This window comes from Phyllostomus discolor, chromosome X, assembly GCF_004126475.2.
Source record: "Phyllostomus discolor isolate MPI-MPIP mPhyDis1 chromosome X, mPhyDis1.pri.v3, whole genome shotgun sequence".
Taxonomy (NCBI): Eukaryota; Metazoa; Chordata; class Mammalia; order Chiroptera; family Phyllostomidae; genus Phyllostomus; species Phyllostomus discolor.
Window position 1 is genome coordinate 4,261,084 of NC_050198.1, and position 25,208 is coordinate 4,286,291.

The 25,208-nt window shown below is 39.5% G+C and overlaps 1 protein-coding gene and 1 non-coding gene across 5 annotated transcripts in view; both read right to left on the minus strand.

The window, feature by feature from the left end:
* PIR (pirin) overlaps positions 1 to 25,208 on the minus strand; it is an 83,118-nt gene that overhangs the window by 55,026 nt on the left and 2,884 nt on the right. For all 4 annotated transcript variants that reach the window (XM_036016772.1, XM_036016771.1, XM_028523259.2 and 1 more), the window contains exon 3: positions 18,685 to 18,777. In XM_036016772.1, the coding sequence (XP_035872665.1) occupies positions 18,685 to 18,777 (93 nt within the window). The remainder of the gene's footprint in view (positions 1 to 18,684; positions 18,778 to 25,208) is intronic.
* On the minus strand, positions 5,067 to 5,208 carry LOC114505887. Its single transcript, XR_003685337.1, has one exon. It is a non-coding gene; the product is annotated as a small nucleolar RNA SNORA79 (small nucleolar RNA).

A 25,208-nucleotide genomic window follows, 5' to 3' on the forward strand; every position in this document is an offset into this window, starting at 1 on the left:
ATCACCATTTATCCCCCCTTTACCCCCTTCTGTCTCCCCTGCCCCCTTTCCCTCTGGTAGTGGCCACATTGTTGTCTGTGTCTATGAGATTTTCTTTTGCCTAATCCCTTCAAAAATACACTTCTAGGACTTAAATCTAAGGAGACAAAACTATAAAATATCTGTACAAATCTATCTTTGCAATGTTCATTATAATAGCCAAAAGACAGGAACAATCTGGATGATGGGTTAATAGAATACATTTAGCTAAACAATAGTATAGCTATATAAGGGAATATTATGCAACTATTAAAAGTAATGTAAATCTCTAGTTACTGACACAGAAAAATGACATTATTTAATCAAAAAAGCAGGTTACAGAACAGTAATTTTATTTAAAGATATCATATACAATGATCCATTTAAATGGATTCATTTAAATATTTAAATTAGATCCAGTTATGTCAGGGTAGGCATGGAGGTGCTGTTACTGAACTAAAGGGGTTCATATGCCTGTGCATATTAAAACCCAATCAAAACCCAACAGGAGTTTGCAGCAAAGAAAGTAAAGGTTTATTTAAGCAAATGGTTCCAAGTCGGGAGGCACAGGTGAGGTGTTATGTAAGACCTGTCTCCTCCTGGCTTCTAGGGGATGGATTATATAGGGAAAAATCATTACTCATGGTGACTGGGGGAGTTAGGGTCGTGGTTGGTCTCTACTGATTGGCTGGTGCTAGGGTAAGAGGAGCTGGTCATTGCACCTGGTCCTCATGCCAGCCATGGGGCTGCCCTATCTGGTTTCACAAAGGTGTGGTCCATGGGGATGTTGTGCTTTTCTGGGCATGGAGCTGAAACACAACTCAGGCTTACAGGTTATCTTTGGTTTGACAAAAACTCAGTCTCTGAGGAGGCTTTGCTCCTAAGACTGTTTGATCAGAGCCTTATTGTCCTGATGGCTTAGTAATTAGGGGAGTGGATGTGCAAGGGAGAAGGAGGCAGGTGAGTCAGGGAGCTCCTAGGCTGGACAAGGTCAGTTTGAATCAAAAGGACAGAAGGGAGAAAAGCCAGATTAAAGAAATGAAGTTTCTACATGGTTATAGTGGCTGGATGGACACAGCAAAATGTGGACTGTGGTCATCTCCAGATGGTAGAATTACAGCTATGTGTTGCTACATTCTTTCCACTTGAGTGACAGTTTGGGTCTTGTGAAATGAATATTTTACATTTTTACAACAAAAACAACTTATTTATTTTGGAAAAGTATAAAGATGCTGCTCCTAATTAGTGAATGAAAATAAGTGGTGTTCCTTGTTTCAGTGAACTATGGATGGGCAGGAAGGCAGTGTGACATCAGGGGAAACGCTAAGAATCAGAAGAATAATTCCAGATTACGTGTGAGGACAATATAGCTAGTTCTGTCCTGACTAGTGTCTCAGTGGGTTGCGGATCGTTCTGCAAAGGGAAAGGTTGCTGGTTCAATTCCCAGTTGGGGCACATGCCTGGGTTTTGAATTTGGTCCACAGTCAGGGTGTGTGCAAGAGGCAGCTGACGAATGTTTCTCTAACATTGATGTTTCTCTACCTCTCTTTCTCCCTCCATTCCCCTCTCTCTAAATAGAAAGAAAGAGAGAGAGAGAGAGAGAGAGAGAGAGAGAGAGAGAGAAAGGAAGGGAAGGAAGGGAAGGAAGGGAAGGAAGGGAAGAAAGAAAGAAAGAAAGAAAGAAAGAAAGAAAGAAAGAAAGAAAGAAAGAAAGAAGGAAGGACGTATGGAAGGAAGGAAGGAAGAAGGAAGGAAGGAAGGAAGGAAAGAAAGAAAGAAAGAAAGAAAGAAAGAAAGAAAGAAAGAAAGAAAGAAAGAAAGAAAGAAAGAAAGAAAGAAAGAAAGAAAGAAAGAAAGAAAGAAAGGCTTTTTAAAACTATAACTAGCTCTGACTTGTATTTGTTACTAACTGGAAAAAACCTAGAATTGTTACGGAGAGCACTCACGCCAAAATATGAATTAAGCACTTAGGACCCCACACAAAGCTTAAACATTATGAATTTCAAAGCAGCAGCCCAACTTCCAGCAGCAGTGTCTAGAATTGCTTTCCTTTTTTGTGTTATGCATGCATTCTTAATTAAAATAACTGTGTAATAAATTTTCACTCTGCAATTTTCATTCTGCTTGGGCTGAAGCTCTTCAGGTTCTCCAAGGAGCCTCTTTCAAATCATATTCTTTCCATCCCCAATGATTGTTCAATTACCCAAGCCTAAGGGCTTTCCAGTTGTCAATCATCTCAAAACATGCAACGCAACTTTAAAAGAAATCTGTGGTGAGCACGACTCATTTAAAGATGAAAATTTATGCAGACATTAAGAAAGGTTTTCTGTTGTTGTTTTGCAAATTTTATTTTAGAGAGCAATTCCAACACTGTTTCTAAAAGATTGAGAAGACAATTATTCCCCCTTTTCCTCTAATTTAGGAGTGGGGATTTCCTCTTTTCTGTGGTAATACAAAGTAAACTTCAGTTCTCCTGTCCTAAATACTATGAAATCGGAATTAGAGAAGTCTGGACAGTGAAGACTGTAATGCCTACATCCTGCTACTTACAGCAAAAACCATACTTTCAGCCTTTGGGGGGAAATCAGAAACCAAAGAAATGACTGATTCTTATTATCTATCTTTTATTTTCTTTATTTTTGCTAAGTATTATAAATGCTACACCGAAACCTTAAGTCTAAGTTAATGCTTGCAAAGAATTGTTTAAAACTCCAGCGACACTTTGTGAGTTGACAAAATCCAGATGATTTTTTAGGACATTACATAATTGCAAACACCTGGAGAATTGCCACGGGCGGTTGATAGATCTGGGAGTGATATGTTTAAACTCAAGAGTTGCATGTGTCTAATTAAGTAAGAAATGTGTAATCTGAAACAGGTGTTTTCTTAAAGGACTTGCCATGCTTCCTGGTCCTGCTCGCCCTTGCCTCCTTCTAGTCCTAAACTTTCCATGGGTCTTTACTAAATACTTTTACTTCCTTGTCAATTCTTATTTCTTGTTGTATTTTTCGTGTTCATATTTGGAAGGAGAAGGATGCAAACCCATAAGAATAATAAAAGTGTCACTTGCAATGTGAAATTTAAAAAAGGTATACCTCTACGAGCTTTAAATTAATTCTGAAATATTATGGCACATGATATAATACAGCTTACTGGTTTTTTTGCAAGACTTATGCTTTAAAGCAAAAAGTCTAGTTATAGATAAAACTATGTTTCTTTTCATTTCTATTTGCCCTAAAATGGGGGCTTTTTTTTCCTCTTGGTAGCTGAGAAGGAAAAAGAGAAAAAAAAACAAAAACACAAGTTGAGGTCATGGCTGATGAAAAAGGTCAGCAAGGAATGGCTTGCATAATGGAAGCAGCTAACTGGGCTTTAAGGACAGAAATGCAATGTTTGAATCCATACAATTAAGGACCCAAGTTTTTGTACAAAAGAATGTTTTCATTACTTGAACAATCACTTAGAAACCTGAAAAATCACCCCACTGAATTTGCTCATCCAGTCCCAGCCCTACATAACACCTTTACATATGACAAAAGGTGGTTTCAACAAAAAAGGAAAACATAACCAACATGGGTTAGGTATTCAGCCAATGTATGAATCTAAATATTTTAAAGCTCTAATGGGTCCTGCCTTGACATTTCCTGCCCCAACCCTGTAGCAGCATTGATGCTTCAGGGACTCCCACCACACTGCCCCCTGCTGGTATGGCCCTGCTGTGGGGAAACACGGAGGCTTTGGGGCCCTGGGTGGAACCTCAGTTTTGCCATTTACCAGGTATCAGATGTGGGACAAAGTTCTTTAACTTCTAGGAGGCTCCGTTTCTTCATGTAACAACATGAACCCAGGAAATGAGCTCACCTAGCGTTGGGTAATGTTTGCAAAGCACCTGGCACATAACAAGAGTTTGGTAAGTTCTAGAATTAGGACATCTACCACACTTCTGGGGGTGGAGATCCCATTCTTGGAATGTACTTACCCTGATATTCTCATGGTTTACTCCCTCACTTCATTCAGGCCTCTGTTCAAATGTTACTGCCTAAGACAGACTGCCCCCAACCATCCCTATCGTATTGGTCGACCTATTCTGACTTGCTTCTTCTTCCAAGCATTTTCATAAAGGGACATTCTATGACATAATTATTTGGTTATGCATTTATTATTATCTGTCTCACGTAAGAGAATGTTACATCCCTGAAAGCTATAGCATATAGCTGACATCAAAGATTTGTTGAATGAAGAAATGAATGGACAAATAGATGAATAGGAGCATCTTGTGGTTGCATAGCATTTCAACATTTACAAAGTGTCTGATCCTGGGAATATATTGGTATCTACATGTTATTAATAAAAACATATGGCTTAGTGTAATCAAAGTTACACCATTAATAGTAGCAGAGCAAGGACATAAACTAACATGTTCTATCTCTGAGAATAAAACCATTTCCCATCCTGGCAGTAATGTATGTATTGAGCATAGTGCTTCCCTCCAAGGACAGATCTGATGGGAAGTGCAAGAGCAGCCAGGACTGCCAATTTCGAGGGCTTAAGGCAAACTGGCATCTCTGGTAAAGAAAGAATCCTTGCACTATTGTACACAACCAAAAACTTAGGCCTTATGATTCCAGGGTGAAGTAGAGAAGGAGTTGATGGAGAGACAGGCAGCCACAGGATCCTGAGATGAGTTGATCGGTGGATCCTTTTTTGGTGTGGACACTGGAGAGTTGTACCCAACATCTAAGTTCACAGAAAAGAACAACTGACCACCCTGGCTGGTGTAGCTCAGTGGATTGAGTGCTAGCCTGCGAACCAAAGGGTCACTGGTTCGATTCCCAGTCAGGGGCACACACCTGGGTTGCAGGCCAGGTCCCCAGTAGGGGGCGCGTGAGATGGAACCACACATTGATGTTTATCTCCCTCTTTCTCCCTCCCTTACCCTCTCTCTAAAAATAAATAAAATCTTTCTCCTAAAAAGAAAGCAACAACTAACCAAAAGGCAATTTCACTTCTATATTTTTCTATTGCCCCTATTTTTTACTTTTTTTATTAAGTGTTTGATTCTGCAAATTTCAGAAAATAAACAAATAACCCCATTATCCTAATATTTTGAGTGAAGATAATCAAATTTTAATTTATGATGACCTAAAATCCCAGTGCCAGGCCTGAAGGCAATAGGAACTATTGCCTCTATTTTTAAAAGTCTCCTAAATCTACTAATTTTCCTTTCACTCTGAGTAAAATTTCTGACATGCACATCAGGTTCTATGATGATCATATTCCTGAATCTAACTACTCAGGTGATCTGAATTGCATACCCCCTCAGAAACTTCTAGCTGTTTCTAAAATCCCAGGGCCAGTATTGCCCTTCCTCTTCAAAACCCCACTCAGGATTCAATCTTTTGGGGAGTCTCTTCAGATAAACCACCCCTGGCTCCTCATGTAATCATCAGGCCAGCTTCTTTACTGATATGACCTATATCTTGTAAATCCATAGTCAAGGTGTTCATGTTTATTGTTTTATCTCCCCTGTTATAGTGAAGGAGCATCGAGGGAATGCTTTGCCAACTTCTATGATTACCCAAATTTCCCACATACAAAATGTTGTGTCTGCACGCAGGGGGAAAGTGGGTAGTCAGAAGTGCTTTTTTTTTTTAAAAGATTTTATTTATTTATTTATTTTAGAGAGGGAAGGGAGGGAGAGAGAGAGAGAGAGAGAAACATCAATGTGAGGTTGCTGGGGATTATGGCCTGCAACCCAGGCATGTACCCTGGCTGGGAATCGAACCTGGGACACTTTGGTTCGCAGCCCGCGCTCAATCCACTGAGCTACGCCAGCCAGGGCTTAGAAGTGCTTTTGCTTAAGAGTGCCTTCTGCTGACCCTAGCAATGTGTGCTCACTGTTTTCTACAGTCAGACTGTGCCCATGTGTCCATGTGACAGGATGCCATCTGGTCATCAAAGGACGAGCTGTGCTGTGGTGTACAGGGAGGTTTTTCTGCTCAGCACAGTCTCTAGTTCAAAGCTGTCAAGGCAGACCCTTAATGGATGAAGTGCCCAGAAAATGTTGCATTACACACGTGGCCCCAGGCAGGTTTGGGGCTCTTACAGACAGAAAGAGAGGTTTAAGGGAACCATGTCGAATCCCCTCTTGTTTTAATATCTTATTAAAATTCCATTATAATAATATTTAATTTAACTGAGCAGTTGACACCTTTTGGTTGGCACATTATTATTATTCCCTGATTCGATTCATTACAAGGACTTTAGTTCTCAGGCTTTTAGTGAATGTGTTCATTGTACGTGGTGTTACTGGGCCACAATTATCAGAAATTTGGACTTCAAGAAGTGATACAACATTTTATAATAAGGGGGTCTCTTATAGGGATGCCAATTTTTTTTCTTTCTCTCTTTTTTGGTCTTTCTCTTCTTTTAATAAACTTTAAATGTTGGAATAATTTTAAATCTTTCTTTCTTGTTTTTGCCTTTACAAGGAAAATGTCATCACAAACTCATAAGTGGAAAGTTAGAAATCACCCAAAAAGAACAGAATGATCACCCCTTGCTCACCTTCAGGGAGGTACCAGGGAAACACTACTAAAATATGCAGATAAAAGAAGTGAATACTAGAGAGAAGTATAATTAATCCCAGTGGAAACACAGAAGGTTAATTCTGACGATGAAGAACCTAGAGGAATGGGGGTGGTTCATGGAGGCAGCCGCCCAGCTGGTCCTTAAAAGACTGCAATACTGGGGAAAAGCTGGAGTGGGGTGGGGCAAATTTGGTGTATAGAAGGAAGAAAAGACTTTTTAGGTTGTGATAAAGGGTCATAAGCAATTAAAGCATGATTTTATTCATTATCATGTTATTACTAGATCCCAAATGGTCTCCTTGTGGCTACAAGAAGTTAAATGATTGTCCTTAAATACCCAGGCAGTCAAGCAACCTAATCCATTTAGCAAACGTTCAGAAGACAAGTGACAGTGTTACTTTGCACTGACAGGCAGGAAAATTTGGATCCCTCGACCAAGAACCATGAAAGCGTAGAATCCCACAGTAAGTGAGTAACGGCAAGAAAAGGAGGCATTCGATTTGGGGATCTGCATCACCTGTGGAATGTCATGTCTAATGGTACCAGTGTATCGATGTATCAAGACAATATCAGGTATATGGGAAGGCAATTTTGCTGTAGAAGGAGCAGGAGCCTGGAAGAATGGTCAGGTGTGAGCCTGGGACAGATGGGCCAGCCCAGGCCTGCTGTGTATGGACTGTGTGAGCTTGACAAGTCAGCACTTCTGGGAGCCTCTGTTTCCTCATCTGTGAAATAGGGGCCTAACAATTCCTACCTTTCAGGGTTGTTGGTGAGGCTTAAGATAATGGACAGAAAGCATGCGAATCTTCTCATACAACTGGTAGCTAATGTTATTGCATGTCCTAATTTCCTTCTGGTTTAATCCTATAAGGTCAGGCATTTCATTTTAAGAGTCTATGGATGGGCAATTCCAAAGCAGCTTTGCTAAAAGAGTTAAAGATATGCAAGGAGCTTTTTATCATGTGATGATCTATGTTCATTTATTTTGGACTTATTTGTAGTCTCAGTTGAAAAGAATTACTTTACGTTTGGTGACATAAAGAATGTTTAATGACTGGTTTATAGTCTTTATTACATGCCTCCCTCCAATGTGTCTACTTAAGAACTCTAGGAATGCAGTCTCTCAGACGTGAATGGGTTCTGTTTGTAATCGTTCATCGGGTGGAGCATAATGGGGAAATTTGTTGGGAATTTTTCTGGACTGCTTTCAAAGAATATTTCAATGAAGCTGCTAGTTCCTCATGTAACCTATGTTCACTGACAGGCCAGGGCTTAAGTCTTGGCCACGGAAGCGGCTGTGCATACTGCTGTTCAGCAGCATCGCTGGCCTCCCCTCACTAGATGGCAGTAGCATCCTCCAGTTGGTACAACCAGCAATGTCTCCAGAAATTGCCACAAGCGGGCAAAATCGCCTATAGTTGAGAAGCGCCGACAGAGACAGTCTAAATGTGAACTTTTAAACTAAAGACAGTTCTAATTCAATATGATTGCACTAACTTGGAAGTTTCTGGGATATGAAATATTGGCCATTCGTTCATAAATAAAGATTTCTTTATTTCAAGGCCTTCCCCAGTAATGGCCCAACCTACAGCTTTAGATCCCACTCGCCCCCACATACTCCAATTTGTAAGTCCAAATAAACTACTCACTATTTCTAGTCTATCCCCATACTATGCCCTCCATCTTTCCCCCCACTGTCCAGAGAGTCATACATAACTTATTCCTTAAGGTTTTATTAAACAGCCAATTTTTCCCTGAAACCCTCCCAGACCTTTCTGTTAGAAGCAATAACTTCCCCCTTAGAATACAAAACTTCTTCAACTAGCCCTGGCTGGCGTAGCTCAGTGAATTGAGCGCGGGCTGGGAACCAAGGTGTCCCAGGTTCGATTCCGGGCCAGGGTACATTCCTGGGTTGCAGGCCATAACCCCCAGCAGCGGCACATCTCCCTCCCTCTCTCTCTCTCTCTCTCTCTCTCTCTCTCTCTCTCCCTCCTTCCCTCTCTAAAAATAAATGAATAAAATCTTAAAAAAAACAACTTCTTCAACTAGATGTCTCTTCTCTTGTTCCTTCTTAGTCTAACATTTTCTAACTTGTTCGCAAACTAGAAGCCTTCCACCTCCATGTCTAAATTAACACATGCACACATGCACACACATACCGTTTTCATTTCCATTCAGCCAGGGGGCATACAACAGAGGAGACAGTTGTGCTTTTACATTGAAGCACTCTTTTAAATTTCATTGGAACCTCTGATGGCAAAGGTTCCAATACTTCTAAGAGGAAATACTCACAAATATTTCTTAGAGGAAGCTGCCTCTAGGTCACCCTCCCCATTACTCATTACCATATATTACATAGCTTCTCTAGTTCACTGGGATAGAACACAAACTGGGTCAATTTAATGTGGAGGTAGCAGACCCAGGTCGAACACCTCGGCCAGAGTTCCTGGAGAGCAGGTGTGCATCAGGAGCTTCGCAAGCACAGGACCACTTTTCAAAATCCTCAAATATGGCACAGGAAGATATGGCATTTGAAAATATTAATATTTGAAATAATTAACCAATAGGCTGAGGTCAAAACTCTAAAGGTACAAATAGAGTTAGAGTGAAAATCAACTCTTTCCCACTCTCCCTCATCACCCGGTAACCTTTCCTCGGACGTACATGACCAGTTTCTTGGGTATCCTTTCAGAGATAATTTAGGCACACCCAAGAAGAAGCGTAAGTGGAAATAACCCAAGTGTCTATCACAGATTACTATCTTTCTATGATTGATAGTGTATATCAATAGATGAGTGGATAAACAAAATGTGTTGTCTATACAACGGAACATTATTCAGTCATAAAAAAGAAATGAAGTACTGATACAAACCACAACATGGATGAACCTTGAAGACATTAGGCTCGGTGAAAGAAGCCGGATACAAGAGACGACATATGGTATGCTTCCTTTTATATGAAATGTTCAGAATAGGCAAATCCATGGAGATGGAAATTGTGGCTGCCAGAAGCTGGGGGAAGTGGGAATGGGGAGTGACTGCTAGTGGGGATGGGCTTTCTTCTGGGGGAGATGAAAGTGTTCTGGAATTAGGTGATAGTTGCACGATCTTATAAATATATTAAAAACCAACACATGTTTAAAAGCTTTGTGAATATAAATTTGTATCTGTCATTACATGTTCGTTTTTTCTCTAAGCACCATCTTTTTTCCAATATTGAAACATGACTGTATTAATTTTATTTTCTTTGCATCAATATAGTCTGTGGAAGTAATCATTCACTAAATTAGTCTATCTTCCCACAATAAAATTTATAATAAACCATTTCAAAAAGAATCAAGGTATAGTCTTTTCATACCTTTATATTTTCTTCTTAAACAAATCCTACACTTTGCCAATTCTGTACCTTACCTCTGTCACTTTCCAACTACCATGGAGACTGGTTCTATATTAGCACATAACAAGCTGTGAAATTTTCCCTAATGGCTGTGCAGTACACCTTTGTATGGGCACATATATTAAATCACTAGGTCTCAACTCAGGGTGATTTGGCAGTCCTCTCCCCTGCAGCACACATTTGGCAATGTCTGGAGACAACTACGGTTGTTATAACTGGAGGTCGGGGGTGCTTCTGGCATCTAGTGGGGAGGGGGCAGGGATGCTGCTAAACATCCTAGGACATCCCCCCCCCCAAAAGCAAAGAATTATCCACTCAAAATGTCAAAAGTGGCCAAGGTTGACAAACCTTGATTTAAACAGGCCATGATTAATAAAAATTTAAATTATTTGCAACATTTCTTTTTTATATACATTTTAAAAGATTTTATTTCTTTATTTTTAGAGAGAGGGGAAGGGAGGGAGAAAGAGAGGTAGAGAAGTATCAATGTATGGCTGTCTCTTGCACGCCCCATACTGGGAACCTGGCCCACAACCCAGGCATGTGCCCTGACTGGGAATCGAACTGGCGACCCTTTGGTTCACAGGCCAGTGCTCAATCCACTAAGCCACACCAGCCAGGGCTATTTACAATATTTCTTTTATAAATAACTGTGTATAATATCCCATCCTCCAGATAGATGATAATTTTCCTATGTACAGTTTCCAGGTATATACTCATTCTCCTATTATTCTAGACACTTACTTTGTTCCTTCTTTTTTGACTTTGTAAAATTGCACTGGGATAAAAATTTGTATAATAAGCCTCTGTTCTTATGTTGAAGTTTTTCCAGGAATTACTAGATTCCTGGAAGTAGGATTACTGGGTTAAAGGGGAATGACTTCCCCCCTGAAATTATATAATGTTCTTAATTGTCATGGTAAAAGGGATGTTCCCATTATATCTGGTAGTTGCTTTTATTCTGAAAGTGAGTGATTTTCACATATTTTATATCCAGGTCTTGGTTGATAGTCTTAGCATGGTGGTGCCAAGGGACATGTTAGAAATGAGGGTGGGTTTAGCTTCCTTCCTATAATCTATTAGCTTTACCCCTCAAACATGCCAAATAAATATATAAGCTAAAAATCCATGCACAGGCATTGTCACTGTAACTTCAGGACAAGTCCTGTGTCCTTGGTCCTTCTCCAGTCACATTGCCCCCAAAGTTGGATGCAGCCACTGTGGGGTTTCCTTTTATTAGTATGTTACCCACAACAAAATATTCTTCCTCCTCCTTTACAATAACTATAACTCTTATTACTAGCTTTGAAGCTTCCAGAACCATAGTAAGTCATAATGGTGCTGGTAGACATTCTTGCCTTTTTTTCCTCACATCATGTCTAATATCTCAGTGTTTGCTACGACATAGGATGTTCATTGAACAACACAGCCTTTATGATGATGAGAATGTCTCCTTCTCTCCTAATTTTCCTATTTTTCTCCCCCCTCCAAAATGGATTTTAACTTAATCAAGCTCCTCCCACCTCAAGCCTTGATTCAATAAGGGTATGGTTAGGTTTTGAAGGCGCATAGCAAGCTGCGAAAAGCAGGCTGTGTGGGAGACAGGAGGTTTAAATCCAGGGTGAGTTTTCACATGAGTCACCAGGACCCTCTCCTTCCTTTCCAGGATATTGTTCAGTCATTGCCTGCAAATGCTGCTGGCTGCCAAGCAGTGAATGCTAGTGTGGCTGTTCTGATGGGCATGCCCTTTGAAACAAGGAAGGCTTGTTCTCCTGATCAAAGAACCAGCTGAGGCTTGTACTGAAGAACTTTTAAAACATTTCTAAGCCCAAATGAGAACATAATTGACAAAATGATTCCAAAATGTCCCTGACAAGCAGGCATGACTGTTTATGCCTAACAGTTCTTAAATTTAACTAGGCAGGAGTGACAAACCATCCTGGTTTCCCAGGAATGAAGGGGTCCAAGGCACACAGGATGTTCAGTGTTAAAATCTGTAAAATGACGATGCTATAATTTGAAGGATGATCTGGAAAGGCACGAAATATATTTTTTTTTAGAGCAGGTGAAGGGTTCACCAACAGTGTGTGAACTTGACTGTTTTTTCAAGCTAAACTAAACCTTGGCAGGGTGTGGATTGAAAAGGGAAGAGTATTGCCCATTTTTCAGACAGTTCTTTGTTTCTGATCATTTACAGTTGCCCTAAACAAATCAAGATATCAGAAAAAAAGATATCAGGCCTCACCAGAAATAGGTCACTGGAAAATTATTCCACCCTTTACCACTCGGGGCTTTGGGAAAGAATGCTCCCTAGAGTCCAAATCCCTGGCAGGAAATTCTCAACAAATTTCGCCCTTTGTCTGTGGCCACCAGCTGTGCCTCCTTCTCCAGGGCATTCCTTTTGTCTCAATTTTTAAACGCGATTTTCCACAGAAAATATGCCACTAGCCAAACCAAAGGGTTAAGTATTAAAAATAATAATAATTGGCCATTAACGCAGTAAAATCAGGTTTTCACTGTTATATCATAAAATTTTAATATTTCTGGTTTGCAAGGCCATCTAGCTGAAGACTCCTCAAATGTTAATGCACATTATCGATCACTCAAGGATGTTGTTAAAATGCAGGTTCTGGTTCAACAGATCTCAGGAGGAGTCTGAGGTTCCAGGTGGGACCACTTCAGATATATGAATCACACTTGAGGTAATAAGAATTTTGTAAAAACCTCTATGTTCATAGCAGTGTTATTTACAATAGCCAAGTGCTGAAAGCAGCCTAAGTGCCCATCGGTAAATAAGTGGATCAAAAAACTGTGGTATATTTACACAGTGGAATACTACGCAGCAGAAAGAACTCCTACCCTTCATAACAGCACAGATGGAAATGGAAAACATTATGCTAAGTAAAATAAGCCAGTTGATGAAAGACAAACACCACATGATCACATGATCTCACCTATAAGTGGAACCTAATCAACAAAAACAAACTAATGAGCACAATAGAACCACAGTCATGGAAACACGGAAGAGTCTGACAGCAAACAGAGGGGAGAGAGGAGGGGGATAAGGGTGGAAAGAAAGGGAAAGGACTGGTCAAAGACCATGTATGAATGCCCCATGGACATGGACAACAGGGTGGGGACTGATTATGGGAGTGGTGGGGTGGGCTGGGCGGAGGAGGACAAAGGGGAAAAATTGGGACAACTGTAACAGAATAACAATAAAATATTTAAAAGTTTTTTTAAAAATGTGAGCACGCACTCAAAATGATAGGGAACTCGAGAGTTGGAAAATATTACTTTAAGGTAAATAGGTATAAGCCTAGTAAGTAATGCATATGTTAAAGCTATTGTTTCAGAAAGTGCACATAAGCCCACCCTGGCTCGCAGGAGAGACAGCTGACCTTCTGGGGCACTGCTCAAGATTACCGCCTGTGGAACAAGGGGAGGCATCAGGGCCTCTGTGTTCCAGAGGGAGACAGACACTCCCCACCCCTGGGAACAGCTAACTGCCTAGGGTGAGAATAGAGAATACTGCTGGGTTTTGTTTTTAATCTAATTTTCCCTGAATTTCAAAACCCCTCACTACACTTTGTGCTTTGTTGTCAAAAGGCTGGCTTGGAAGATAACGTAAGATGGTTTGTTAGGGTGTGAACCCACCGTCTTCTCAGATGGTCAGCCATCTGAATGAAGCACCCATAAAGACTCAACCCCTGTCTCAGCTTATTGGGTTTGGTATCTAACAGGCAGCATAAATGATGGTTCTTTTCCAGTTTCAAAAATATGTATATTTATTTATATTTTATATTCAAGTGTTAGTCCCGACCAATATCATTTTTATTTTTAAAAAATTCTTGTGGTCTCGTTTGTTTTTATTTCAGCACAGCACGGACGCATCTAGCACACAAGCATTTTGAGGATCCCTGAATCTGGTAACGTGCCCGTTATGTTAACATTCAGTGCATGCTTGTATTTCCCCAGAAATAAGAAAATCACTTCAACTGACAGAGGCTGTTCTGCCTCTGCACAACGAACTGTTATAAAGTTCTCCCATCTTTTGGTTTGATTCTAGTTTTTTTAATGTATTTGTAGGTTTAGTTTTTCACATTTTTTATTGTTGTTCAAGCGCAGCTGTCTCCATTCCCCCTCACCACTGCCCCCCACCCCAGCCATCCCCACGTCCCACCCTTGATCCCACCCCTCTTTGGCTTTGTCCATGTGTCCTTTGTACCTGTCCCTGACAACCATAATATCTTTAATTTTCTTCCTGGCCAGTCATGTTAAGGCTGATCCTTTCAGGGGAAAATACTATGCTGTGCTATTAAAAAAAAAAAAAAAGGCTGAGACAAGCATTAATTCTGTTCACAGGCATAAGGAACATAAACTTTGAAAAGTATTTGAAATATCTACCTAGAAAATGTCTTCTTTTGTCATTTCATTTCTCTATTCATATTTTGTAGCAAGAAGATATGAAGAGAAATAAGATCTTAAGAGAAATAAGCTAAAAAATAAATTTGGGGCTCATTTACTTAGCATATTTGTACATGCATTTTTTTGCCATCCTTAGAATATGTTTTGCATCCAAAGGTTTACCTTCAGGGGTATGCAAAACAAGCCTAATCCCTCTTAACACTATTGCAACTCCTATCACTGAAAAGGCCTAATTTTCTTAATATAAAAAGAGCTTCTATAAAATAATAAGAATACCAGCAACCCAAAGGGGAAAAATGGGGCAATATAAATACATATGGTGAAAAAAATGTTTAAAATTAAAAAGTTAATCAACTTCATTCAGATAAGAGAAATGCAAATTTAAACTATGAGGAGGCATTACTTTTCACTTGTTAAAACAGCAAAGATAAAGAGAAGCTGGGTGTATTGTGTTGGTGATGCTGAGGGAAAACAGGTGCCCTCATATATCGCTACAATAATGTCAATTGATATTACCTTCATGGGAGATGTTCAATGAAGCCAGTAGAGGTTAGCTTTTTGAAGCATAATGGGAAAATGCTAAGAGTATAACGTTAGGTTAAAAAAAGACACAAAACCTAGCATTTGGGAACCACCCTGACTGGTATCAGAAGCTGAAACCCCCACCTAGCCTAAGGCTAAGGGAACGCCCTTGGAACCCTAAGCCAGCAAGGAGACAAAAGGGCGGATTCCCCGGGTGATCAGGCCTAAGAAAGAACATGTAAATTCCTGTGAAACCTTCTTTGTTTAGAATGCTCTCAGCTGAATGAGAGGGGTCCAAGGAGGAAGTTAGTTTGTTCTCAAAGCCTTACAGCTCTTTGACCCCGACTCAAAATAGGCCGGCAGAGTTCCTTGTTTTCTTTGATTCCTTACTTCCCCCTAATGAGTACTGTACTTTACCTGAATTATTATGCAAAATGAGCCCAATAAAAGCAGGAATGGAAGGTAAATCGGCACTCCCCACTAGGGGGGGTGGCCATTTCATCCCTACTTCCCCACAGAAACTAGTTTGTCTCTGTGCATGTTTTTTTCTCGCGTGTTTTTCGACGAGCCATCCACAGTGTTCCGTGGTCACTGCTGGCTGGTGACCCACGCGCATCATAGCATGATATCAGAAAAAAGGTACTAGAAGAAAATATATCACAACAATAATAATACCTATTTCTGGATGGTAAGATAACTGAAGAAGTGATTCTAACTTTGTTCTTTATACTAATTAGCATTTTCAAAATTTATAACAAGCCTGTAAAAACTGCTCCATGGATGTAGACAGCAAGAACAAAGTGGACTTTTTGAACACTTTGGACAATTCACTATGGAGTCCCTGTCAGCCATGAACAACAGTTATGTCCAGTGCTCTGTCAAGACTGAAGTAATGGAGTGTAATAGGAATGCCCTTAGGAGGCGCCAGAATGCTCAAAACCACAAGTCTAACACCTGAATAAGGACTCCATCTGGACACCTATATGTGTGGGACCTCCACCTCTGGTGGGCTATAAGTCAGAGCTCCGACCACCCAACGCTCGAGCCTGGCTGTACTATGGGTCATGCTCAGAGCCCCACTGGACTTCCACTCCACCGGGTGTGTGCCACCACTGGAGCTGCCTGGCTTGGGACTGATGCCCACCTCTCCACCTGCAGATGCCAGCAGTGACCGGGACTTCATGCCGGACGCTCGCTCTGCTCACTTCCATCACATAAGCTCCCCCTGCATGTGACTCTACCGGCTTACTGGGGAGGCTTTTAAAGTTCATATTAGACAGAGCTGACTCCTTGGCTTACCTACAATTCTGGGGAAAACTGATACAGTTGATTCTAGTTATTCCCGAGGCTATGTTCTATGAAGGTGCCATGATCATGGAATTAACAAACATTGAACCACTGCTTCTGGAGAAATACTGGGTTGTGATCCTGCGAGCTTCTGGCCACATTTCCATCAACCAACCAATACATAACCTTGTTTTATATTTGTTTCTGTTTAAAGACATGCTATTTAATACATATTGCCGATTAATTAACATTGAACTTATAGCCAACAGCACTATAACTCATGCCTGAAAGAAACTTATCTATCACACATATTTTCTGTAAAAGGCACATCACAGATCGTTTGCACTCAGGGACACTAGATAGCATTTCACTTGGGGGCCATTTTCAACAGTGAAATCGCCAACCAAAAGCAATGACATGAGAAAAACATGACACTAAATAGGCCTCCAGGAGGACACTTGTTTACAGTATAAGAGCTGAAACACAGGCAGAGGGTCACCTTATTCATCCTCAGCTGGGAATGTGTACCATGGGCCAGTCTGTGCATGCCCATGAATCAAATCCCAAAATTGATTTTGAGACTACAAATAAATTTAGTGAGTAGATGATTCACGAATACAGAATCCACAAAGCAATGAAGGTTGTCTACAATTATGATTATAGTTTTTTGTGGTTTTTTAAAGATTTTATTTATTTATTTTTAGAGAGGGAAGGGAGGGAGACAGAGAGAGAGAAACATCAATATGTGGTTGCTGGGGGTTATGGCCTGCAACCCAGGCATGTACCCTGGCTGGGAATCAAACCTGGGACACTTTGGTTCCCAGCCCGCACTCAATCCACTGAGCTACGCCAGTCAGGGCTTATGATTATAGTTTTAAGGAAGATTCTTACTCAACAGAAAAGAGTCAAATATTAATATTCTACAGCTGACCTCCTTCAGCGTAGTTTAAAGTTGAGTACAATTTATAACAGTTCCCCATTCCATAATGGAGGCAAGGTATTTCATCATTCCTTTTACATGTTCATCGTCTTCAGCAAAAGCCATCTATTTTTATTATCCTATTAATTTCAGCCAGTAGGTACTGAGTATCTCCAACTGGAAAACATGGAGATGTGTGGGATTACCTCGACTAAAGCAATTTACAGTCCTCTTGGGCGTGGCCAGTGGAGGTGGTGATGGAGGCAATTCCCAACTCTAATTCAAGACGGACAGAATAGCGTTGAGGCCACTACAGAGCTCTAATGCTCTCATGTGCGTGCCTGGTAAAAACATAATGCTAAGGGGACCAAATGAAAGAGTAAGTGCATCCTCTTGGGATTGTCTGGAAAACTTGATGGCGAATGGCTAAGTGACAAAGGGAGCCTGCTATTTTGATCATTCATACTATTTCCAGAAGCTTCTTGGTTCATTTCACCTTTACCCTGCAATGGTGAACTCTTTACCAATCTATCTTTTGCTTCCTTAACTAGACCATCCTGGAGGCAAACAGGGGTCAGGCCTCATTTTTTGTTAGCCTCCCTCCCTCTGCCTTCTCCTCTCACTCCCCAATACACAAACATACACACCCTAACATACAAAAGATTGCCCAACACCAATGCTTGCATGTCCCTAGCTTTCAATAAATATTTACCCCTTCAATAAATGGCTTGATAAATACACAAAACCTTTAATAATCCTTGGTGTGTTTCCAAAACTACAGATTTTTTCAGAGAACAGATGACCAAACTCTGTAACTACAAATTAACTATCCCTGTATTTTCCCAGAATATATGTATGTGTGGGGAACAGGAATCTTTGAAAGTGCCACAATATTATGCTACAAACTTTTATTTCTGAATCTAAAATTGAAAACAAATGTCCAACAGGATCTCTGTAAGTTTTACAGCTAAATTTGTAAATGTATATGTATTGACACATCCTTATCCTAATTTTTAGGCTATGTCCTATTTCAACCCCCTTGATTATATACAATTCCTTACAACTGAGTTTAAATACTCATAGTGCTCTTAGATTGTCTTTTGGGTTTAAAATATTATAGTACATGTGGTTAAACATTTCTGAATATTCTTGCACAGAAACAAATTTCAATATAAAATTATTTTAATCACATCTTAGTTTCTTCTATCACTAATAAATTTTAATTATATAAATATTTTAAGAAGTTAATTCTTACTCTTTATTAACTGCTCAAATAGGAATGTCTCCAGTGGCACAAATTCAAAGAATATTAAGAACAGTAAATATTTCCATTTGAGTATACTTTATACAAAGTAGATATTATAATTCTGTAGTAGCTAGTCAATAGCCAAGAACTTATAAATTAATTTTTGTCTATTATTCATTGCTTCTAAAGTTGAATTTTCCATTAGAAATGATTATTAAATTTAAGAACAGAGGTAAGTTATAAAATATACACTTTTGCAGTCAAATTATTTTACTTACTGTTTCAAAACCTCGATGTGGGTGATCAGGAAATCCGCCTGGTCTACCACCTTTAAATTCATCAAACAGTAAAAATGGATCCAGATTTTTTAACTGAAATAAAAATAAAATTCAGCAGATTAGGCATGCTTTTTAAGCCACACTAAGAGCTACATTCATGAACAGATCTAGCAAAACTCATTGAAAACTACATAGCCAGTGAGCAACGTTTTGTAATGGAAGCTGCTTTCAGGAAGGAACTCCTCTCTCTCCCTCTCTCCCTCTCTCTCTCTCTCTCTCTCTCTCTCTCTCTCTCTCTCTCTCTCTCTCTCTCATTCACTGATTAGGTCTGAATTAACATTTATGAGGACTACCAACAGTGGACAGACACCTCAAGATCATCTCAAGTCTAAATAGTTAAGCACAAACGAGATATAGTCTGTATCCCAAACAGACTCATAATCTCACAGGGGGACAAGACTAGAATGTCAATGATTGCACTGTGGTGATAAATACTCTGGGGGAAGACAGATGAGAGTAGGGTAGGATCAGGGAGGGTGTCACTTAGGCTGGGTCTTAAAGTACATGTAGGAGTTAATCAAGTAGAAAGGGAAGAAGGAAGACTATTCCAAGAAAAAGAGCAGAGACAGAGCTTGGTAACCTTGAAGAACTGCAAGGAAACGACTCTATTGAGGCAAAAGATGCACATGGAATTATGATAAGAGATGGGCTGAGAAGACAGGTCACACCTTAAGTTTGGGTTTCATCTTGAAGATGATGGATTTTAATGAGACATTTAGATGATCAGATTTAGAAAGATCACTCTAGCACACATGTGGAAGATGCTTTGGAAAAGGAAGAGAGAGACAGACTATTTAGAAAGTCACTTCAATAATCCAAACAAGGACAAAGGCCAGGCCTAAGGCAATGGCAGTGGTGATAGAGATGGGGTGGGGGGGGAAGCATTAGACGACTCCCAGACTTAGAGCTACAGTGCCTGGGGGGATGGCAGGGCCATCCAGCAGCACAAGGAATATAACAGAAGCAGCCTTGGTGACTTCATTTTAATTCACATTGAGTTTGAGATATCTACATAAGTGTCACCTATATAAATGGATCTTTAGATATTTAGTGTCCAGTGTATTGTGCAAAAGCTAGAAGGCAATTGAAGATAAATCTTGAGCTCAAATGAGAGGTGGAAACAGATTAAAACTGCTGTGAATCTATGAACCAATTTGGGAATAATGGACAGTTATATATAATATTGAGTTTTCCTATACATACATGTGGTTATTTCCATTGATTTAGGTCTTTGAAAATGTCTTTCAATAGAACTTGTTATTTTCTCCATAAAGATTTTGCATATATTTAAGTTTTTTTCTAACTAACATAATTTTAAAGGTATCATAAATAGTATTTTTAAATTATGTTTTTGAATAGTTTGGTGCTGGGGGTTAGAAATGTAGATAGAAAGGCATTTTGAACATTTCTAAACTCTTATTAATTTTCATAATTCATGTGTAGCTTCTTTTGGGTTTTCTTTGCAAACATTCATAGCACCAGTATATCTAACAATAAGTTTTTGCCCAATAGCTCACAAACAAATTTTTCATTTGCATTAAAGCTGTGGAAGGCTGCTAAGCTTGGCTGGCCTCTACATGTTTTCTCACTCTGGCTCCCAAGCTGAAACAGTGGTCACTATCTAGAACATGATTTTCGGATAGCCAAGATCAGAGCAAAAAAAAAAAAAATGAGCCAAGTCAATCATGCACAATCACATTAATACATACTATTTGGTCAAAGCATGTGACATGGCCAACCCCACAGTCAGGGAAGGCAGCACTTAAACCCTCCCTATGGGACTCAGGACTAATGCAACTAAAAGTGGGTGGGGGTACATAATCCCATTACAGAAGCAATTTTCAACCAGTGTGCTATAATACTTGACTGTGTAGTCCAGGGCCCTGACCTCTTTTCCCTTAGATTGTCAAATGAAAAATGACAACAGTCAATTCAACAATAGCCCTCCGGTGTGAATGAATCAAAATTATACCTATTTTTTAAGAGATTTTATTTATTTATTTTTAGAGAGGGAAGGGAGGGAGAAAGAGAGAGAAACATCAATGTGCGGTTGCTGGGGGCCGTGGCCTGCAACCCACGTATGTGGCCTGACTGGGAATCAAACCTGCAACACTTTGGTTTGAAGTCCACGCTCAATCCACTGAGCTACGCCAGCCAGGGCTAAATTACACCTATTTTTGTTAGATAGGCAAAAAATATATTTTTGGTGTGCTGCAGAATTTTAGTAATTAGTTTATATGTGCCATGACATGAATTAGTCTATGAGTCTCTTTTTGTTTTGTTGTTCATTTATATTGTTCTTTAGATTCTACATATAAGTGAGATCATATGATATTTGTCTTTGTCTGGCTTATTTGGCAAGCTAATTAATTTTAAGGTATTTGTTTGTTTATTTCAGGGTATCTACTCTGTTATATTACTATAAATGAAAGTACCAAACCCTCTCTTTGTCTGTCTCTGGTGTTGACTGTTTTCACTACCTATGGAAAACACACACGCAGGTGCACGCACATGTATATATAAAACATATATAGTACATATACAGTACATACACACATACAAAGTCAACAATCTACTGCAAGTTTCTTTTTACCTAACCAAGTCTCAGTCTCTCTACTTTAAAATGTAGATTGTGACTTATTATAAAGCTGGGTAAGTTCATCTTTTTGTAGCCCATCTCAGCCTGGTGTTTCCTCCAGTCCAATACTAAAGAGTAATTGAGAACAAAATATTTATTGAATTATTTCAAAAACATCAAAGGAAGGCATCAACTTAAAGACTGCAGAAGTCAGGGGGCTGGTTGAGGAAGGAGTCGGAGGGGTGAACTGCTCTACTGGACAAGTGTGAGAAACACTCTTTCTCCATCAAGCAAGAGTATCTTGCACTAGACTATTGTACTAAAGTATTATTTGCAGGCTAGGTATTAGCCCTCATCAAAGTTCCTAATAGTCTCTAAACATTTGGCAAGTATTCAACACCATTGTTAAAGAAACATATTACCTGTAGGCAAGATCTGATTTATATGAGAACTCTGATTTCCTACTCATCCACATCTTTCTCTCTCTACATAGTAAACTGATGATCTTTCAGAGTTTTGGAACCATATGAGAATTTCCTTTCCTTCAAACAGTTCCAAATCCTTTAGTTGCCACATTCAGGCGTCAGCTTCCAAGCTATTTGTTTTGATCTCTTGAGAAGGCACGTCAAAACCTGCAGCCACCACTCCTCAAGCCTGTGGCACTCCCATCATAAAGTTCCAGCAGCCTGGCATTTTTAAGTCAGGAAGCACTGGAAGTAGCTATCAGAAATGTCAGTTCCTTGGGGATAGGACCGACTCAATACGTTTTCATAACGCTCCATTGACAAGGGAGTCAAACTCATTTTCACTAGGGGCCACATCAGCCTCATGGTTGCCTTCAAAGGGCCGTATGTAATTTCAACTCCTTAAGAGTTAAGGAGTAGTTACATGTATACGGTCTTAAAATTATTTTGGCCCTTTAAAAGCAACCACGAGGCTGACGTGGCCTCCAGTGAAAATGAGTTTAACACTCCTGCTGTGGCCTGAGGGTAATAATGACAAGGCAAAAGGAAACTGTCAGTACATGGTCCAGGTCTCAGTACAGCCTGGGGTGGACTTCACCTATGACTCTACATTCTTCTGCCTTGCCTCACTATCTACAGACCCTGATAATGGACAGTGTCACCTACAGAGGCCATGTCGATCAGAACCAAGGTTATTTGATGATATTAAGGAACTCATAATTTTTAAGTGTGATAATTGGATTGTAGTTCTTATCTTTTAGAGGCACAAACTGAAATATTTATAAATGAAATGGTTCACTTCAAAATACTCTTAGGGAAGAAATGGATGGGGATATAGATCAAATAAAATTGCCCATGAGTTGATCATTGTGGATGCTGAGTACATGAAGATTCTGTATACTATTTCTCTATTTCAATATGGTTGAAATTCTTAATACAAAACAAGAAATATGAGCGGTCCTGGGAAAATCACATTCCACCAAGGAGTGTCCGGTGGCAGGGGGAGTGGGCAGAGATAAATGCAGATAAGTAGTGGATTTCCCTCGTGTTGGGAGCATGGACAAATCCCCCATGAACATCATGCTATGCAATCATTCAAATCCCAGCCTGGCTGGCCCAGCCCGTATATAATTGTAATGAAAGCTGTGAGCCAGCCCCACTCCATCTCTTCTTGATCATTCATCACCAAAAGGCTCAGTGAGAACATGGTGAATTCCTATAACTTCATATTTACAGTCATAGGGAACGAGTTATGTAGAGCCACTGATGCTAAACACTGTTGTAAATTCTTGGCTAAAATAGCTTGGGCTCCAAAGGTTATGAGATGTGCCTTCAGTGACAAATCCTTGGTGTAAAAAGTTTGAAAAGTAATTGCCTTGAGGTTAGATAGAAGATTTCCTTCCCTGCTGATTGGACAGTTAGGGTATGACTTCTGGGCAAGTTGGTAGTGTATAGAGTGCTAAAAATATGGTAACAATCTAAATGGCCAAAAGTAGGGCCATGAGTAAGAGAATAATAGTAGGCCCATACACAGGGATATGTCATAGCTATTGAAATGATGTCTATGAAAAATTATTCATATGAATAACAGCATAGGAAGTACTTATGCTACCTTGTGAAATGAAAAAAATAAGGACACAAAATTGTATATTCTAGTAATCACCATGATGTAAAATATATGATTATCTATAGAATGTTGGGATCTTTAAAGCATAGGTTTTCAGCCACAGACTCTTAACTGCGCACCATGGGGAGAATTCAGGGGCTATAAACTTGGCTGGAAAAAAATTATATCCTTATTTTTACTAACCTCTAACTGAAAATTTCTTCTTCTGGGTTTTTTGTAGTAAAGTATACATAACATAAATTTTACCATTTTAACCACTGTATCATTGTAGTGGTATTAAGTGCATCCACATTGGTGTGCAATAGTCACTCTCATCCATCACCAGAATGAAATTTAACACTTCCTTAAATTATGAATGTAGCCAAAGAACCACAGTAAATTACCAGTACCTGACTTGGTCACCAATACAAGTCAAAGCTACTTTCATATGATGTTACAGTTGTTGCAGTTATACTGAACTACTGTTCACGCTCTTCACAGTTTTGAAATTAAGTAGTTAGAATTACCACCAAGTCTTGTTGTGGAGTGTAAAACTATTAGATTACAAATTTGTTTTGTAGTCTTTTGCTCACCATATGTCAATATAAAGTTTTCCATGGTAATCCTATGTATTTTATTTTATGCATCTAAAAAACATTATTCTGAGAAGGAAGTGATGGGTTTTACCAGACCACCAAAGGGGTTTGCAAGTTAAAAAAAAAAATGTAGAAACCCTCAGCAGATGTGTTCCTGACAAATGGAGTAATTAAAGTATTAGCTAGCCTCAACATACAATAATGGGTTTACTGATGAGTATCCAAATTCTTTACAACTGTTCTGTTAGTGATGTGGCCTTGTAGCATATGATACCACATCCATCTGCATTCGCCCAACATCTGCTGTGCATTTAGTCCTTTCAATAATCTTGTTTGCCTCTGTCTTATGGAAAACAATGTTGATAGACCTCAAAAAATATTCATAGTTAAAGAGGAAGCTAGTGATAAAAAGAGTGTGAGAATATCAGAGCAGATTTTAAGAAGAAGAACAAACCAACCTCACATTTTAAAACAAATCTATTTCCCTAGCATATTTCTTTCTTTATTTGCATTGCACTACACATCAGGGAAATGCAAAGCAAAACCACAATGAGATATTATCTCACACCTGTTAGAATGGCTCTTATCAAAAAGACAAGACACAAGTATTAGCAAGGATGTAGAGAAAAGAAAGCCCTCATGCACTGTTGGTGGGAATGCAAATTGGTGCAGCCACTGTGGAAAACAGTATGCAGGTTCCTCAAAAAATTGAAAATGGGACTGGCATAGAATCCAGCAATCCCACCTCTGGGTATTAATTCAAATGAAAACCCTAACCCCAAAAGATATCTGCACTCCCATGTTTGTTGCAGCATTATTTACAATAGCCGAGACATGAAAGCAACCATGGATGAACGGACACAGAAGATGTGCTATGTATTATAGGCAATGGAATATTATTCAGCCATAAAAAGGAAAATTTACCATTTATGACCATATGAATGGACCTTGAATGTTTGATGCTAAGCAATATAAGGCAGAGATAGACAAATACTATATGATCTCACTTATGTGTGAAATCTAAAACAAGCAAAAAATACAAAACAAGGTCATAGATACAGAGAACAGATTGCTGTTTGCCAGAGATGGGGGGTGGGGTGAGTGAAATGGGTAAAGAAGGTTAAGAGTTACAAACTTCCCGTTATAAATAAGTCATGGGATGTAATGTACAGTATGGCAACTATAATTAACATACTGCACTGCATATTTGAAAGTTGCCA